The sequence below is a fragment of the Lissotriton helveticus genome, chromosome 3_1 (assembly GCF_964261635.1).
Source record: "Lissotriton helveticus chromosome 3_1, aLisHel1.1, whole genome shotgun sequence".
In the NCBI taxonomy this organism is placed as follows: domain Eukaryota; kingdom Metazoa; phylum Chordata; class Amphibia; order Caudata; family Salamandridae; genus Lissotriton; species Lissotriton helveticus.
In genome coordinates this window covers 91,874,783-91,895,203 of record NC_136061.1, presented here as the reverse complement: position 1 = coordinate 91,895,203, position 20,421 = coordinate 91,874,783, and the positions used below count along the sequence as shown (strand labels likewise).

Sequence of the window (20,421 nt, the reverse complement as noted above, 5' to 3'; positions counted from 1 at the left end):
TGACGATGTCAGAGATGGCATTGATGAACTGTGGCCGGGGCCCCGGAGGTCTGTAAACGAGTGTACCTCTGAGGGTGGTGTTGGGGTTGATGTGGATCTGGGAGAGCAGATGTTTGGCGGTGCTGGAGGTGTCTACTAGGCTGGTCGAGATTCTGAGGGTATTCCTGTAGACGATTGTGACTCCTCCTCCTGGTCTGTTGGTGCGGTCTCTTCTGGTGATCTTGTAGCCATCTGGGATGGCTATGGCAATGTCGGGTGCCAAGGAGGAGTTCATCCAGGTCTCTGTTAGGAAGACGACGTCCGGGGAGGCTGAGTCGAGTAGGTCCCAGAGTTCGATGGCGTGCTTGTGGACAGAGCGGATGTTGAGCAATATGCATCTGAGGTGGTGGCGTCCTGCCCTGACGGGTGTGGTAGGGCATGCAGGTGTACGGCGGCTTGTGGAACTGCAGCATCGGCAGGTGAAGGGTCCGTGGGTGAATTTTGGGGTGGCCTGGATGCAGTTTGATGATCGGCCGGTGTTGCGTCCGTGGAGGAAGGAAGCGTTGTCGGGTGTCGTGGCTCTCGCAGGGGTCAGGAGGTCTGGCGCTGGGCGCGGTCCAGGTGCGGACAGGTACAGATAGGCTTGCCTTAGGCGCGCCCGCTGCGAGCAGCCGCCATAAGTAGGGGAGGGGGCGGGACTGGAGGTGGGGTGGTGGGAGCAGGGCTGTGATGGTGAGAGGGGGCGCAGGGCTGTAGCGGCAGGAAAAGGCTGCCTGGGTAACAGGGTCAGGACCGGTAAAAGATTACTGACCTGTGCCCAGAATAAATATAAAAATAACAGGAGGCGAGTCTTTTAGCAGAGGAGCAGACCAGGAGGCGCGGACCGCGTTGCGGCGGCGGCGCACAGCCGGTGCAAACCTGGAGGCGGAAGGGCTACTGGCGCGGAGGCAGGGAGCGCTGTGAGCGGAGCTGCTGGGGAGAGGGCTTTCCTGGACCGGAGGTCTAGGTGTCACCGGCGTGCAAGGCGACTTGTGCTGCCTTCCCTCACTCCATAACTAAGAGGCTATTCAAAGCCACGCTAAAAGCAGCTTTGCGTAAGTTTATAAATATGACTTTGTAGATTGCGCCACCAGGGCCTCACAAAAGGTGACACTCTGGTAGTCCAAGGTGCTCATAAATATGGCCGCCCGCACCGCTCTAACGGCATACCTAAGACATGCCAATGCACCAAAAACTTTCAACTGAGACACAAGGATTTTCACCGTGTCACCCGGCTCCTGTACTGGGCTAGACGGCCTGGGATACGGGGTCTGGACTCGTGGGAGACAACACGAGTGGAAGACAAGCTGCATTCCTGACTGTCCTATGTCCTTGACAGGGCCATCAAAAGTAACAGAGTGGACATACACAAGACAGTGGTCCTTGGTTCGTGTTAAATACGGTGCATGCCTACCCTTTCACAGTCCCCCAGCACAGCAAGGGGACCTGCTGCGCTGCACGACCCAATGGTGTATAGGCCCCTGATTTTGCAAGGGCCCATGACCCCAGCCCCTGGAGACGGGTGAATAGAGACACCCACACTTGCTTGAGCGGTTGTGGCTAGCTGGGGACCTACAACCACATGTGATTGGATCATGGGACTGCCCTTACATGCGGCCATTTTAGGACCAAGTCTTGGCCTCGTTAAAGCTTTCAAAAACAGTCCTTCCCCAACTACCACACATAACTCTCTTGGACCCGAATGGAAGTTGATGATTTCCAGTCCCTCTCGAGCCGACGGGTCACTGACACCCTCATTCCTGCTCGCAGCGCCTTGCCCTAGCCCTGCGGCGGAGGGACACCTCCCCACCAACGATCCGTCCGTAGTGTATGAAGCCATGGTCTGGACTCCTCACGCACTGGAGCGGCTCACAGCCGCCCTCAGGGCACACAGGCCAATCTGTTAAAATATCCGCCCCATTTCACACTTACTGTAAAAGGGACAAGGGATACCGCCAGTGCTTAATTTGAGCAGGCGCTTTCAGGTGCTCAGCACCTGCACTTCTATCACAGGGCCGGGGCTACAATTTCTAAACCTGCAGGTGGTGGTCTCAATATTAATTGTGCAATTCAAAATAAAAAGAATAACATACATTGCATGGTGACTGGCTGGTAAATGTTCATAGGCAGGCTGGCATACGCCTGTCCAGACAGGCATGATTGTGTATCACCACGTTAGTGATGATGTCACCACACTGAACACAAATCCAAGAAGTCATCGAGAAAGTATGGCTTGCATTATTTTCCCCTAGTCTGCTGCACCCTGCCACTGCCTAAGCCTAAACTTCCCATTGGATAATTGTAGCTGGGGGCTGGCTCATGACGGAGTTGAGGCAAGGAAGCTGCAAGAGCGCATTTGGAACTCGGGAGTGAGGGCTCTTGAGAAAGAATAAATGAAAGTAAGTGTGGACTTTCCACTTGTTGCGTAGCCAGAGTAGCATATCCGACAGCCCTGCATTGCTGCTATTGTCAATGTGATCGATGCGGCTGTGGCCCAACACAACTTTTGTGCACCATGGCGTCACCAGTAGAATCTGTGCGCTGCACCCCAGCATGGTAATTGCTGAGCATGCGTGAGTCCAGTAGGCACCACAGCCATACTTACCGGCATTGGCAGCATTACTGCTGGGGACAATGCCTGTGCTGTAGCAGGCAGGATCACAGCAAGCTGAGCAGTGGATGCCGATGCCGTTGCCATCCCTGGACCTAATTGCTGGCAGAACTAGCAGTGACATGACCTGCTGTGCTCAAGCAGCCGCCTGTTCCGCAATAAACCCAGTCAAACCGCACTGATTAATATATGCAAAAAAGCATTTTCATTTGGTGTACATTTTGTTTTTGCACTCAGTGTAGGTAAGAAAGTAAAACATGTCATCTTCTGCTTCTTTAGGAATGACAACAGGAAAACGCACAGTTCAAAATAGCAGGGACATGTACAGGCTGACGACAGGGGTCACAGGCAGCAGCAGTGTTAGAGATGAGAGACAGCGAGAGTAAAGAGGAGAAGAAACAACAAGAGAGGAGAGAGATATAACGGAGTAAAGTAGAAGAAAAGGAGAAGAGCAAATCATATATCAAGAGAAAGAAGCCATGATGTGAAGAAGAGAGCATTAAGAAGAGAGAAGATAGAACGAAAGGATGTGGAGGACAGAGGAAAAAAAGCCGACAAATGATAAAATGGAGACACAGCTAATCACTGCTAGAGAGTGATAGTAGAGAGCCAAGATCGAGGGGAGAGAGAGAGCAGAGCACGGATAAAAGTGAAGAGAAAAAAGTGGCAGGGCTAAAATGAATAGAGGGCAAATCAGAAATACAGGGTGTGACAAAGGTGATAGAGAACAATTCGAGAGGTGAGAGGAGAGACTCTTAGAGCAAAGACTTAGGGGACAGACAACAGATCAAGGTTAGAAGATAGAGACTGAGGCAGTGAGAGTGTTGAAAGTGGGGCTCACCGGAGGAAGACGTGAGCGGTGGCCTCCTTGGCAACATTTTCAGCACCTGCACTTCTTTTGTTACAAATTAAGCACTGGATACCGCAGCCACCCAATTGGGCGAGAAGGGCCAGGCCGCGTCAGTAGACACTGGTGTTTGTACCGCAGCAGGAACAGACTAAAGGCCTCGCTGTACTAATGAGCTCTATTGAGACGGCAGAAACCATGTTACCGTCCAGCGTTGGACATTGCGTGCATTGCACTGCTCAGATGTTCCTATTGAGTCATTATGGCCTTACCAAAGGTTTAAATAAAATAATTTTAAAATTGTGAATGTGTGTATGTAAAGGTTAGTTATTGCCCTGCCGGTAACGTCAGAATTTACCACGGTGTGCAGGCTAACTACTAGAAGTGACCTTGCAGCGCCCAGTTTGCTGCACCTGTTGTACTTCAGCCCAAGATAGGGGGCGCTTTAACACCTGGTACAGTCCACCGGTGGGCGGGGCGGAAGTACTGTTACCTAGTTTCTATGAAATCTTTCATGTCGTCAGTCAGGGGTAGGATGAAGCAAGTGTCAATCACATCACGGGTCGCAGACACTGGGGAACCCCAAGGCCTTCTTTACCCCACTCCTGTTCAGGGTTTTCTAATTACCAGACCCATGAGGGGCCCTGAGCAGCAGGTGGAACGGGCTGCTTCGTGATTGGTTGGGCGCAGGCATCTTGCAATCGTCATACTTCATGGATAGAGTTCGGCCCTTCACCGTGATGATACCGCATCCGGTGTTGTCATGGGTGGCGTTGATGAGAAAGAAATCCCGTTTTACAAAAAGCGTATGACACAGAGCTTTGCTACACCAGCTTGTGCACATATTTTGCTTTTATGCACTACAGCACCTGGCCATAACAACCCCCCTCGTACTATACTGCATGCGTCCTTTTGTTTGCTGTGTATTTAAACAGCTTCCCGTGCTATTGCTTCTGTGACCTTTTGTTTGCTGTTGGGTTTGAACAACACCTCGTGCGATTGCACGTGACCTTTTGTTTTCTGTGTATTTAAATCATCCTCGCGTTATTGAGCGTGCCTTTTTGTTTGCTGTCACATTTAAATAAATGAAAGCTAACAAAAACATTTGATAACTGAGCAGAGTAAAATTACTGCAACTTTAATGTGTAAAAAAAAATGCCCAAAACTTTGAATTCGTGTGAAGGCCCAAAACAAAAACAAGTCAAAGTAACACCATAAAGACCATCCGTGAATGTTTTATCGTATATCTGTCGGCCATGGGGGGGGCGTGTGATGCAGGGGCCTAACAGTCAGTGTAAGGGCCCTGACTATTAGGGAAGGGGGGGGGGGGGGTCTTGTTAATAGAAAAGGGTCTTGTGTCACTGTGAGTTGTGCCATTGTAGGTAGAGGGGCCCCTTTCAACCTGGCTTGGTCGAGATGAGGAAGGGGTCGGACCCCATGGCAGTGTGTGTGTGTGGGAGGGGGGGGGGGGGGTTCCTGAGGCAGCTATTGTGGCCGTGCTTCTGGCAATGTGTGTGCGTGTGTGGGGGGCGCTATTGTCACTGAGGGATTTTCAGCTCTTACAGTTTTATATGGGGGGGGGCGCTTTACACGAGCACCAGTTTACATCACACACGGATACTCTCATTGTTGGTAGGCTCGGGGAGAGTAAGGGGTTTGCCCTGAATCACAGGATGTTGAGCCTAAGTCGAGATTCAAACCATGTTCCCCAGCTCCAAAACCGGCAGCTCTGACCGTTATGCCACATGGCTCGGCTGTCAACGGGGCCTGTGAGGGGGCTTCTATCCCTGAGGTGCCGGGAGGGGCTCCTGCCAGTGGGAGAGGGTGGAGGGGGGCACCTGGCACTTGTTGGGAGGAGGCGCCAGGGCGGGGGTCCTGATAAAGGGGCGGGGCTCTGCCATTGATGGAAGAGGGGCTTCTGTCCGTGGGGTGGGGGCCTCCTGTCGGGGTGCATGCGGGGGCACGAGCGCTCCTGGCAGCGAGGGGGAGAGGCCTCTGTCACTGGGGGTGGGCGGGGCCGCTGTCACTGGGGTGGGCGGGGCCTCTGTCACTGGGGTGGGCGGGGCCTCCGGCGGTGCGGGGGCGGCCGTGAGCTTCCATTCATCAGCGGTGACGGAGGGGCCGCTGCTGTCAGAGGTGCTCCCCGCGCTCCATGGCTGCACCTCACCGAGGGGCTGCAGCGGGAAGAGGGGCACAGGGAGCAGCTCATCGCCGGGAGGGAGCTGCACGGAGCTGCACCTCGCCCATGAGGAGGACCGCCTGCACCCGAGGAGCTGCACCGCTCTCGGGGGGGGCAGTGGGAGCTGTGCTGAGGGGCTGCACCGCACCCGGGAGAAGGTGCACCACACCCGGGAGCTGTGCTGAGGAGCTGAAGCACACCCAGGAGAAGCTGCACCACATTCGGGAGACAGAAGGAGCTGTGCTGAGGAGCTGCACCACACCCGGGAGACCGTAGGAGCTGTGCTGGGGAGCTGAAGCACACCCAGGAGAAGCTGCACCACACCCGGGAGAGGCTGCACCACACCCAGGAGAAGCTGCACCACACCCGGGAGAGGCTGCACCACATTCGGGAGACAGAAGGAGCTGTGCTGAGGAGCTGCACCACACCAGGGAGACAGAAGGAGCTGTGCTGAGGAGCTGCACCACACCCGGGAGACCGTAGGAGCTGTGCTGGGGAGCTGAAGCTCACCCAGGAGAAGCTGCACTACACCCGGGAGACAGAAGGAGCTGTGCTGGGGAGCTGCACCTCTCTCGGGAGGCAGAGGGAGCTGTGCTGAGAGGCTGTACTACACCTGGAAGGCAGAAAGACATGTGCTGAGGAGCTATACCTCACTCGAGAGACAGTAGGAGCTGTGCCGAGGAGCTGCACCTCACCCCGGAGACAGAAGGAGCTGTGCTATACGAGGTAGAGGGGACGCTGCTGAGGAGCCGCACCTTACCCGGAAGGCAGAAGGAGCTATGCGGGGAGCTGCACCCCACACACGAGTCAGAGGGAGCTGTGTGGAGGAACTGTGCTAACTCAGAAGGTAGAGGGAGCTATGCTGAAAAGCTGCACCTTACCTGGAAGGCAGAACGAACCGTGCTGAGGAGCTGCACCTGTGCGAAGGAGCTGTTCCTCAGATGAAAGGCAGAAAAAGCTGGACTGAGGTGATGTGTCTTCCCCGGGAGGCAGCGGGAGCTGTGTCGAGGCTCTACTCTTCACCCAAGAGGCAAAAAGCACAGTGCTGAGGAGCTCCACCTCAACCCCGAGTCAGAGAGAGCTGTGCTGAGGAGCTGCATCTCACCTTGGATTGTAGAGGCGCATCCGAGCTGTGTGGAGCTGTACGCCCGGGGGCGCCTCGGGCCGAACTCCTGTGAAGCAGCAGCGGCGCCGGCAGAGCCCCGGCGGTCGGCCCGGGACCCGCCACCATGAGCTGCTCGGATGACTCGACCAAGGAGAGACTGCTGTGGAGCGTGAAGAGAGAGGTGAGCGCGGCGCACTCCTGTAAGAGCACCGTGTGACCCTGTTCACTGATGCACACCAGCATGTGCACGCATCTGTATAGCGCTGTGTGACCCTGAGCACTGATGCACACCAGCATGTGCACGCATCTGTATAGCGCTGTGTGACCCTATGCCGGTTGCACACATCTCTATAGAGCTGTGTGACCCTGTGCACTGCTGCACACCACCATGTGCACACATCTGTATAGCGCTGTGTGACCCTGTGCACTGATGCACACATCTGTATAGAGCTGTGTGACCCTGTGCACTGCTGCACACCACCACGTGCACACATCTGTATAGCGCTGTGCGACCCTGTGCACTGATGCACACTAGCATGTGCACACATCTGTATAGCGCTGTGTGACACTGTGGATTGATGCACACCAGCATGTGTACACATCTGTATAGCGCTGTGTGACCCTCTGCATTGCTGCACACTACCATGTGCACACACCTGTCTACCGCTGTCTGACCCTGTGCACTGCGGCACACCACCATGTGCACACATCTGTGTAGCGCTGTGTGACATTGTGCACTGCTGCACACTACCATGTGCACACATCTGTCTAGCACTGTGTGACACTGTGCACTGGTGCACACCACCATGTGCACACATCTGTGTAGCGCTGCGTGACACTGTGCATTGCTGCACACCACCATGTGCACACATCTGTGTAGCGCTGTGTGACACTGTGCACTGCTGCACACTACCATGTGCACACATCTATCTAGCACTGTGTGACACTGTGCACTGGTGCACACCACCATGTGCACAGATCTGTATAGCGCTGCGTGACACTGTACACTGCTGCACACCACCATGTACTCTGTGGTACACCGCTGCACACATCTGTATAGAGCTATGTGTCACTGTACACTATCTGCACACCACCATGCACCGGTGTTGTCTGTTGTACACCACTTCACACATCCGTATAGCATTGTGTGACACAGTACACTGATGCACACCACCATGCACACGTGCAGTCCGTAAGGCATCTGCAAAGCACTGTGTGTGAGTGACACTGTGCCCTGGTCTGGTGCATGACACTGTACCTGCGTTCACCATTGAACAACACTGCACACCTGTGTATAGCACTGTGTGACACTACACACTACTGCACACCAACATTTAGCAGTGTTCTCCGCGGGACACCACTGTGCACCTCTGCATAGCAGTGTAAGCACTATAGAAATGCAATCACATTAAACACTATACAATACTGCACGCCACCATGTAACAGTGTTCTCCGTAGTAGACCATGTACCAGTCTACACTACTGCACACGACACTGTATACTGCTGCACACAACCATGTATCAGTGTTCACTGTGCTACACCTCTGCACACCGAGGTATAACACTGTGGGACACTGTATACTGCTGCACACAACCATGTACCAGAGGGGACCATGATACACCTCTGCAAACCACTGTATAGAGCTATCGTTAAACTCCAGGTCTATCTTTAAACTCCAGGGATATCCTTAAACTCCAGATCAATCTTTAAACTCCAGGGATATCCTTAAACTCCAGATCAATCTTTAAACTCCAAGTCTATCCTTAAAATCCAGATCTATTCTTAAACTCCAGATCAATCTTTAAACTCCAGGTCTATCCTTAAACTCCAGGTCTATCTTTAAACTCCAGGTCTATCTTTAAACTCCAGGTCTATCTTTAAACTCCAGGTCTATCTTTAAACTCCAGGTCTATCTTTAAACTCCAGGTCTATCTTTAAACTCCAGATCAATCTTTAAACTCCAGGGCTATCCTTAAACTCCATGTCTATCCTTAAACTCCAGGTCTATCCTTAAATTCCATGTCTATCCTTAAACTCCAGGTCTATCTTTAAACTCCATGTCTATCCTTAAACTCCAGGTCTATCTTTAAACCCCAGGTCTATCTTTAAACTCCAGGTATCTCCAGGTCAATTCTTAAACCCCAGGTCTATCTTTAAACTCCATGTCTATCCTTAAACTCCAGGTCTATCTTTAAACCCCAGGTCTATCTTTAAACTCCAGGTATCTCCAGGTCAATTCTTAAACTCTAGGTCTATCTTTAAACTCCAGGGCTATCCTTAAAATACAGGTCTATTTAAACTCCACATCTATCTTTAAAATCCAGGCCAATCTTTAAACTCCAAGTCTATCTTTAAAGTCGAGGTATATCCTTAAACTTCAGGTCTATCCTTAAACCCCAGGGCTATCCTTAAACTCCAGGCCTATCTTTAGAGTAAAGGCCTAACCTGAAACTCCAGGCCTATCTTTAAATGCCAGGTCTATCTTTACACTCCAGATATATCCTTACACCCCAGGTCTATCTTTAAACCCCAGGTCTATCCTTAAACTCCATGTCTATCCTTAAATTCCAGGTCTACCTTTAAGCTCCAGGTCTATCTTTAAACACCAGGGCTATCCTTAAACTCCAGGCCTATCTTTAGAGTAAAGGCCTAACCTGAAACTCCAGGACTATCCTTAAATTCCAGGTCTATCTTTAAGCTCCAGGTCTATCTTTAAACACCAGGGCTATTATTAAAGTCCAGAGTTATCTTTAAATTCCAGGGTTATCTTTAAACCCCAAGTCTATCTTTAAACTCCAGATCTATCCTTAAACTCCAGGGTTATTCCAAAACTCCAGGTCTATCCTTAAACTCCACGTCTATATTTAAACTCCCGGCCTATCCTTAAACTCTCGGTTTATCCTTAAACTTCATATCTATCATTAAACACCAGGTCTATCCTTAAACTCTAGGTCTATCTTTAAACCCCATGGCTATCCTTCAACTCCAGGTCTATCTTTAAACTCCAGGTCTATCTTTAAACTCCAAGTCTATCGTTAAACTCCACGTCTATCGTTAAACTCCACGTCTATCGTCAAACTCCACGTCTATCGTCAAACTCCACGTCTATCGTCAAACTCCACGTCTATCGTCAAACTCCACGTCTATCGTCAAACTCCACGTCTATCGTCAAACTCCACGTCTATCGTCAAACTCCACGTCTATCGTCAAACTCCACGTCTATCGTCAAACTCCACGTCTATCGTCAAACTCCACGTCTATCGTCAAACTCCACGGCTATCCTTAAACCCCAGGGCTATCCTTAAACCCCAGGGCTATCCTTAAACCCCAGGGCTATCCTTAAACCCCAGGGCTATCATTAAACTACAGGTCTATCTTTAAATTCCAGGGCTATCCTTAAACTCCAGGTCTATTTAAACTCCACGTCTTTCTTTAAACTCCACATCTAACTTTAAACTCTAGGTCTATCTTTAAACCCCAGGGCTATCTTTAAACCCCAGGGCTATCATTAAACCCCAGGCCTATCTTTAAACCCCAGGCCTATCTTTAAACCCCAGGCCTATCTTTAAACCCCAGGCCTATTTTTAAACCCCAGGCCTATCTTTAAACCCCAGGCCTATCTTTAAACCCCAGGCCTATCTTTAAACCCCAGGCCTATCTTTAAACCCCAGGCCTATCTTTAAACCCCAGGCCTATCTTTAAACCCCAGGCCTATCTTTAAACCCCAGGCCTATCTTTAAACCCCAGGCCTATCTTTAAACCCCAGGCCTATCTATAAACTCCAGGGCTATCCTTAAACTCCAGGGCCATTCCCTAAAACTTCAGGTAATCTTTAAACTGACGGGCTATCTTTAAACCCCAGGTCTATCTTTAAACTCCAGGTCTATCCATAAATTCCAGGTCTAGCCTTAAACCCCAGGCCTATCTTTAAATTCAAGGCCTAACCTGAAACTCCAGGTCTATCTTTAAACGCCAGGTCTATCTTTAAACGCCAGGTCTATCTTTAAACGCCAGATCTGTCTTTAAATTCCAGGTATGTCTTCAAACACCAGGTCTATCTTTAAACCCCAGGACTATCCTCAAACTCCATGTCTATCCTTAAAGTCCTTAAACTCCATGTCTATCCTTAAATCCCAGGTCTATCTTTAAGCTCCAGGTCTATCTTTAAACACCAGGGCTATCATTAAACTCCAGGGTTATCTTTGATCTCCAGGGTTATCTTTACACTCCAAGTCTATCTTTAAAATCCAGGCCAATCTTTAAAATCCAAGTCTATCTTTAAAGTTGAGGTCTATCCTTAAACTCCAGGTCTATCCTTAAACCCCAGGGCTATCCTTAAACTCCAGGTAATCTTTAAACTGCAGGGCTATCTTTAAACTCCAGGTCTATCCATAAACTCCAGGTCTATCCTTAAACCCAGGCCTATCTTTAGAGTAAAGGCCTAACCTGAAACTCCAGGTCTATCCTTAAACTCCAGGTCTATCCTTAAACTCCAGATCAATCTTTAAACTCCAGGTCTATCCTTAAACTCCAGGTCTATCCTTAAACTCCAGGTCTATCCTTAAACTCCATGTCTATCCTTAAACTCCAGGTCTATCTTTAAACCCCAGGTCTATCTTTAAACTCCAGGTATCTCCAGGTCAATTCTTAAACCCCAGGTCTATCTTTAAACTCCAGGTATCTCCAGGTCAATTCTTAAACTCTAGGTCTATCTTTAAACTCCAGGGCTATCCTTAAAATACAGGTCTATTTAAACTCCACATCTATCTTTAAAATCCAGGCCAATCTTTAAACTCCGAGTCTATCTTTAAAGTCGAGGTCTATCCTTAAACTTCAGGTCTATCCTTAAACCCCAGGGCTATCCTTAAACTCCAGGCCTATCTTTAGAGTAAAGGCCTAACCTGAAACTCCAGGCCTATCTTTAAATGCCAGGTCTATCTTTACACTCCAGATATATCCTTACACCCCAGGTCTATCCTTAAACCCCAGGACTATCCTTAAACTCCAGGTCTATCCTTAAACTCCATGTCTATCCTTAAATTCCAGGTCTACCTTTAAGCTCCAGGTCTCTCTTTAAACCCCAGGGCTATCCTTAAACTCCAGGCCTATCTTTAGAGTAAAGGCCTAACCTGAAACTCCAGGACTATCCTTAAATTCCAGGTCTATCTTTAAGCTCCAGGTCTATCTTTAAACACCAGGGCTATTATTAAACTCCAGGGTTATCTTTGATCTCCAGGGTTATCTTTACACTCCAAGTCTATCTTTAAATTCCAGGCTTATCCTTAAACTCCAGGTCTATCTTTAAACTCCAGGTCTATCCTTAAACTGTAGGTCTTTCCTTAAGCCCCAAGTCTATCTTTAAACTCCAGATCTATCCTAAAACTCCAGGATTATTCCAAAACTCCGGTCTATCGTTCAACTCCACGTCCATCTTTAAACTCCTGGCCTATTCTTAAACTCCAGGTTTATCCTTAAACTCCATGACTATCCTTAAACACCAGGTCTTTCCTTAAACTCCGGGTCTATCTTTAAACCCCATGGCTATCCTTCAACTCCAGGTCTATCTTTAAACTCCACGTCTATCGTTAATCTCCATGTCTATCTTTAAACACCAGGGCTACCCTTAAACTCCAGGTCTATCTTTAAAGTCCACGTCTATCTTTAAATCCCAAGTCTATCTTTAAACTCCAGTCAAATCTTTAAACTCCAAGTCTATTTTTAAACTCCAGGTCTATCCTTAAACCCTAGGGCTATCCTTAAACTCCAGGTAATCTTTAAACTGTAGGGCTATCTTTAAACCCCAAGTCTATCTTTAAACTCCAGGTCTATACCTAAACTCCAGGTCCATCCTTAAACCCCAGGCCTATCTTTCTTGTATGGGGCATCATGGAAACGGATACTGTGTGCGGAGGGCCATTAACTTAGGTAATGTGCCCTAAAATCCATTATGGAAATTGTTAATGTGTGTATTATGGCTTGTTATGTAAAACTGCAGTGTGCACACACTCTGGTATTATGGAAACTGCCAAAGTGTTGTATGAGACATTATGGAAATGGGCAGTGAGTGCCGATAAGTATTAGGTTTGCAGAGCTGTGTAATTTAAATAAGTAGCCTGTGCCTACCCTGGCATTATGCAATCGGTGTTGGGCACACCCTGAGACATTATAGGAACTGTGAGTGTGTGTTATGGGCCATGATTTAAAGGGATTGCATGCAGACATCTGGAGGACATGGGTAATATCTTTACTCGTGGGCTGTATATGTGTGACGAAGGGCAATATGTTAATGTTATTTAATTTTTAATTTCATTACATTTGTAATGCTATGTAATTGCATAGAGCGCTCGAATACCCTAACGTGTCATGGAGCTACCCTGGCAGAAAGCAACCACGAGGCATGAAATAAAGAGGCAAAAGGAGATTAGTTGTTTTCAATAAAAAGCCATGTTTTAAAGGCATTTCTGAAATGGAGATTATCATTTTTCAAATCATGTGGAAGAGCGTTCCGCAATTTAGCTGTTCCGACCACAACGCCTGTTCCTGCCCAGAGAGTTTTTAAAAAACTTTGGGACAATTGCGCTTTTTTGCTGAGGAGCTCAGTGATCTATCCAGGATGGGGAACATCCTTTACGACGCAACTTTTACAACGCAAACCATTACAACGCATTGCGCTGGGGGGCGCTCTAGGATAGGGAATAGGTTTAATTTACTGTCCAACACCTTCCCTACTATCCACGGGGACTGGAGTTGGAATAGTAAATTAAACTATTCACTATCCAGCACCCCAAAGCGCTATGCGTTGTATAAACCGCGTTGTAAAGGCATGCGATGTAAAAGCATGCGTTGTAATGTCATACATCCATTAGGGATGGACCAAGAAAATAAAAAATATATATGTTCGGGGCCAGTGTTGTACAATGCCTTGAAGGAAATGCAAAGGGCATGGTGCACGAGGAACCTCATTAGAACCGAGGACGTGTGTTTATGCCACAGAATTATGGAACCGTGTTATGGATGCAGACAGTCATCAGGAAAACAAGAAGCATCTAAAATGGCAGTTTCAACAGATTGGCGCTATGAAAACTGAATGTGTTATTATGCTAACTGACAAGGTACACCAGTTGGTGCATTTTGAAAACTTACAATTAGTGTGTATTGGTGCAGTGTAAAAATGGTATTATGTGCTGAGGGGTGTTAGGAAACCTGACAATGTGTGCATACTAGGGTATTATGGAAAAGGTGCATATGGGGTCTTTATAAAAACTGCAAATGTCTGTATACTGAGGCGTTATGAAATGGCATAATTCGTACTGAGGTGCATTGTGTAAAATAATATCATTTACCTACTGATATAAGTGGAAATGCTCATGTGAGTTCCATTGGACATGATGTAAACTGTCAGTGTCTGCAGCCTGGGCCAAACTCGCGAGCATGTCAACTGTCCCAATCTGCCTCAGAAGACATATATGTATGCTTGCAAGGGGGTTTTAAAGCATACACTTAGCTTGGGAGCCAATGAGCGCTGTACAGAGTGGGGTCGAGGGGAGTGATGTGAGGGGCTGAAGCAGGATATGCTTCAGGCCGGGTGGGGAATCAGCTGTGGTCAATCACTCTGGGATTGCAAGTAAGTGTCTATTCACCCATTACAAATGTTGCCCTGTATAGGTTTAAGGGTCTCGCCTTTCAGAGTGATCGGCTGAGTGCATGCTGTAAGTGGGGTTCAGGCCTCTATCATTACTATGTGCAGGCTCCTATTGGACCCACTAGGTGGTAGTCTTTATACACATCCCAGAAATGGTATGGGAAAAAGTTAGCATCCCTTAGCAACTGGTGGGTGTCCTTACAAAATGGCCGCCACGAGCCTACTTGTCTGTATGGAGGAAGTGAATGTACATTGTCTAGTTGGAAGAAGGGAATTGCTAGAGCTTGTTTGATAAGTGCATTAGATCTTCAGAGTTGAACTTGCAGGGTCTCTTGTGAGGATGTCGATTTTGCAGCACCATCAGAGGTTCTCATCCCTGGGACCCTCACCTGTGCTGGGTCCTCCAGACGTGGCTGGCATCCAGGAGGTGGGCATCCTGAGCCAATGGAAGGAGTTCTCGTGAAGAGGCCTTCCACTCCGACTCGATACAGGTGGCTTCCAGAAGGGACAGTTCATGTGCAAGCTGAAAGGGTCACCACAGGCCAGCAGCACTTCGGGTGGGTTTTGGATACCTGAACAGCTACACACTTTGTTTAGGAGTCTCTCAGAAAGCATGAACCTGAATCCCGGATGCAATGGGCGCGATGTATGTTTCTGCACTCCTCCATCCAGGAGTGTGTTGGTTAGCAGTAGACCCATTTGAAAAGGAATGTGATGAGAGAGAGAGAGAAGCAGAGACACTGGGTATCGCCCCTCTGATGGTTGTTTTGCTGGTGCTTACTGTTGCCGGGTACTAGAGGAGACACCATTACTATCTTATCTCTGTAAAGTCAGCTAACGTTTGCTGTAACAATTGATGCACCTCCAGAACATATCTCTGCTCCACACTCTCTGAAACATTGACAAAACACTGACATTTTTTGTTACTGAAATACAAATAATATCTAATCAATTTATCTTGTTGTAGTTTTTGTATAATTTAACTTTTTTTTCTGTCTCTGTTTTTGTGAGTATCCACTCTGGTTTTGATATGCATTCATTGAAGTTTCTTAAACTGAAATATAACTGAGCAGCAATATATATGACCCCAAAAAATCACTTTCCTTCGGTACATATCATTACCTTAAATACAATATCTGCATAATGAAAAATATCAACTGTGTTTAAGGAGATGAGAATGCTTCCCATTCCTCAGGTAGCTTAGCATCCATGGAATATGTTACTACTCCTTCATGAATACCTCTCAAACATTGGTCTAAGTACTGAAAGGTCATATCCAATATACTACTGAATTCCTTTGACCTCTTCTCTGTATTTAGCTTTTGCTTCAAGAAGGTATCTCATTGGTCCACCAAGGATGCTCTGGACCACGAGGAGACTTATGCTTGATACCTTCCAGATAGCTGCTGCTATTTCCAAGGATCAGGAGAGTTCTGTGGCTTCATGGGAAATGTAGTTTCCTGAACTGCGTTAAAGGGCTTATGCGTAGAAGTCTTTTGCCAAGCGGTGCTGGTGCTTCGGGTGCACCACCAGCCCTCTCTTCCCAGAAACCAGTGTAGCACCTGTGAATTCAGAGTAGGGCATTGGTGTACTCCCTGAGCACTGAAAGGAACATGCATGCCACTGATCATGTCAAAAGGCGCTCACTCCTACATTTGTTATTGCCCCCATATTCCACACTCTTTATCTGTTCCAATTGTATCCATAAAATTATATATATCATCCAACCTGTGGCATGCGATGAAGCATCTCATTTGGTCCTTCTAATTCCTAGAACCACCATGCATCATATTCTAAAAAATGTCCACAGCATTCCAAGACTCTATACCGACTACAACCTTCCGCCTTCAGAAGAGTTCTTTTGAAATTCCCTCATGGTCTGGCTATTGGTGCTTGTCCAAGAAACTTGAGTAAATTCACTACTTTCTACAGAATGCCAAACAATTCCATGGGGTGAGGGTGGATCTGTGTGTGGAAAAAGGGGGTACATCAGGGTAACAACATTATTTGAAAATAAGCATGTAGGAAACAAAAAAATGTGGATCTATGCTAGCGACAATATGTGACCAGAGACAGAAATGTATTCAAAAATACATTATTTTATTTGATCTGTTATTGTTTTAATATAATATAATAAAGTTATTTATTTCTCATTATCCTCATGATCAAATTTGTACAATTCTTTCTTCACTATGAAGATCCAAAGTGTATTGTTGAATCCATTATTCACCACAACTTATTTTCCCAATGCATTTCGGGCACTGACTATGCCCTTCGTCAGGGGTAATTCTGCGAGCAAAATTATCCCCTGACGAAGGGCATAGTCAATGCCCGAAATGCATTGGGAAAATGAATGAATGCATGAATGAATGTGGGTTTATAGAGCGCGTAGTAACCCGGAAGCATCCCAGCGCTAAAACCAAGACAGCAGAGTCAGAGGTAGTGAACAGGGAAGACGGGGGGGTTTAGGGGAAGAGGTGGGTTTTCAGGAGTTTCCAGAATCGAAGATGACAGGATTCGCTCCTGAGTTTGAGGGGAAGGGCGTTCCACAGTTTGGCTGTGTTGACTGAGAATCGCCGTCCTCCAGTGCGAGCCTTTTTCACTCTAGGCACAGTGATTAGACGTTCATGATCTGAGCGGAGTGGCCTATTAGCTTTGTAGGGCACAACAAGGTTTTTGAGAATGGAGGGACCCTTGTCATGAAGTAGTTTGTGTGCCAGACAAAGGGATTTAAACTTTATTCTTTCTCGTACTGGGAGCCAGTGCAACAGTTTCAGCGCAGGTTTGGCTGATGATCTGGCCGGGGTGTCGGTGAGGAGCCGAGCTGCGGCGTTCTGAATTTGTTGTAGCTTATTGAGGGTTGATTCCGGTGCTCCAAGGAAGATGGCGTTGCTATGATCCAGCCTAGACAGGATCAGTGCTTGGATGAGCAACTTGCGGGAGGACTGGGGGAGGAGGGGCAGAATTTTCCTGGCCGATCTGAGGAGGCCGAAGCAGGTTCCCGCAGTTTTTTTAGCTTGCGTCTTGAAGGATAGGTCATTTTCCATCCAGATCCCTAGACTTTTGATCTCCTTTTTAGGAGAAGGGGGTTCCCCCAGACAGGTGGGCCAGATGATCGTGGTACGTTGTGGTGAATAATGGATTCAACAATACACTTTGGATCTTCATAGTGAAGAAAGAATCTGATCATGAGGATAATGATCAATAAGTAACTTTATTCAATAATTTTGGTTGAACTTTTGATTGATAAGTATATCGGATTACAAACATTTTGTTTTCATCCAGCTGTGCACAGAGGGACAACCCCTATCTAGAGGTTGCTCTGCATTGGTTCAATTCTGAAACTGAAGCATAACTATAATCAATGCAACTTAAATGTTACATTACTCTCCCTCTCTATTGATAAGGTGGCAATCTTTTGCTTCAAGAATGTGCACTCCCTGAAGGCGATGGAGCCATGCCTGACTGGTCTGTGTACAGGTGTAAGGCAACGGTAACTGACTCTCCATGCTTCCTTTAACAAAAAAAACAACAACACAACACACACACTCCCCCCCCCCCCCCCGCCTTCAGCAAGGGCAGAATCCCTATTTTTTTTAAAAAAATTGCTCCCCTATTAAAATGTTGTACCTCTTAGAAGTTTGAGCCCGGTGCAACCGCCCCTGAAGCCCCGCCAACACTACGCCACTGCACACACATATACACACACTTTGTTAAACATCGGTTATACTTTTGATATCTTGACGGAAAGAACCTCTGAGTTAATGTGAAACATTCTCTCAAAAGCTCATACCAATAATCACATGTTCAAAGTAAACCAGTTAAAAGTTATTTTTTCTCCCAACAATACTTCCCAGGATACTAGCTGTCCCCTAGCAGTCTCTTCAGCATACGATCCCGAATCTGTTATCAAGGTCCTGGTGCAATTACATTAAAGCACAATTGTCTAGCAGGGAAGCTGTGGAACAGGAGAGAAGTCATACCCAATGATCAAAGATGGCTCCTGCCATCTCCAATCAATGCGAAAGTTCAAGGACTCTTAGGTATTATAATGTTCTTGTCAAGTGCTGCTGTGTAGAGTGCAAAGCCAGTTACCAAGCTTCATCAACATTCATCGACCACACTGCCCTTTCCTTCCTTTGGATAATCTCAGCGTAAGCAGGTTTAAAGTACTAGACCCCTGCAGCACCGGGCACTGACCGGTAAGCCATGCAGCCTGCCAGAAGAGCCCATCTATGTCCCTTGTTAGGGGTTAGAGTGGTTCCCAAGAGTCTATCTTGATGGCAAGACGGTGAACAATGCCTCTTGATTCTGACCTGGAAGCCCCCCCGTCGGGGGAAGGGCAACCTCCTCAAGTCTCTGTGCTTCCTTGGGCCCTGCTACATCTTGGAAAATCAGATTCAAGGGTTTTAGTGCGCGCTGGAGAGATGAACCTTCTTGGAGTCATCACATCCGATCTGGTTTGGATTCTTGGTTGTGCTATAAAACCTTTTAGTTGGGTCCCTTTTGTAATTGTTTGTTTGTGAATTCTGGGCCAATTCTGAAAGAAAGTTGTAAATGTACTAAGGATTCCTGACCTACACCTGGAAATCTGTGACTGCCAACACTATGTCAGACCATAATCATCAGAAATATCGCTGGACATACATATTGTGTCCTAATTCTGATTATCAAAAATATGGTCTCATTAGATGTATATTTTCTATCATTACCTCCAATGGGGTAATAGTTTTCTAAAGAATATTTAGAATATAATATTTTTGTCTAATGCTATTCTGTGGATGCCATGGTCTCAGTTTTCTAGGCATATGGAAAATGTTTGTTAATTCAATTTTCGCATGAGCCAATATGCGCATTAGCAAATATGCTCACCGCGAAACATTTTTTCTTTCTCCATGCAGAAAATATGTTTCTCAGTGGAGAAACAACTTCCCTGAAAGCCTTGATAGTTTTCGTAGTGTTAACACTACTGTCAGCGTGCAAACCTGTTTGGAATGATCATGTAAATTGGCGCACCAGCGGCTAGGAGCGGTGTAGTTCTAATACGGACTTTGGTGCTTTCCGATTGGATCCACCTCTAATACATTTAACGCCGATTCAATTATAAGGACTATAACATTCTCAGCAAGAATGCCAGACACAAGGTAAAATTTAGTAAGTTTGTATGAGATACAATAGGCAAAAAACAGGAGGTATGCCATCAGTAAGTTTAGTAGCAAGACATACACATTATCCATACAAATAACTTGGTGAAGATCTATATGAAATCTGGCATAGATTCGCCTTCTAAAGGTGGGAAGGTGGGGGTTCCGGGGAACAGTGAAAAGCATGTTCTTTTATAGGACTTTAGACAACAGATTTCATACAGTTCTACAGAACTGCATGATTCCCAGAATTTGCACCAATGAGGAACAAGCCAGGGGAAACATTTTACTACAGAATACATTGAGGAATCCCTCTTAGTAGTGTTATATTGCGTTTAGTCGTACTCGCAGTTTATTCCAGCATGCAAATGGGTACATTGTACGCAATTCATCTGGGACAGTTGTGATGTCCTTGATTGGCATCAGCGTGGGTGAATTATCTGGAAACACTCTTTATCAGTGTGAAACTCACACTCCTTTATATAGAACAGCAAAATAACAGTTGTAGTCGTCATGTGGTGTATTGCGACAGTGGCTCAAAGTGGAAGACAGTTTCAACACAGTTTTATGTTAGAGTAAGCTGGTGCGTTAATGCATTTAAGGAAAAACAGCTCTCAACACCCTTCCCCCCATTATTTCTGAATCATCACCTCATCGCATATTAGAGTACATAATTAATCAACTTTACGTTCTTCTTCTTAGATTCTTCCAGATCCTTCAGAGTGTCATCGAGGTCACTATGCATCTCTGCGACCGTTACCTCAAGTCTCTTTCTTTTTCTATCTCTTGTTGGTGAGAGCTCATTAACTATACCGTCCATTTTACTGCTTGATGAAATGCTTTTGCAAAGTTTTAGGGAGATCAGATCAGTTGC

General features: G+C 47.1%; 1 protein-coding gene across 1 annotated transcript in view; it reads left to right on the top strand.

Moving 5' to 3' along the window:
* The first annotated feature begins 6,835 nt into the window (after nucleotides 1-6,835).
* SGSM2 (small G protein signaling modulator 2) overlaps nucleotides 6,836-20,421 on the top strand; it is a 929,300-nt gene continuing 915,714 nt past the window's right edge. Inside the window, exon 1 of the mRNA XM_078683529.1 lies at nucleotides 6,836-6,941. Coding sequence (XP_078539655.1) covers nucleotides 6,885-6,941 — 57 coding nt within the window. The 5' untranslated portion in view covers nucleotides 6,836-6,884. The remainder of the gene's footprint in view (nucleotides 6,942-20,421) is intronic.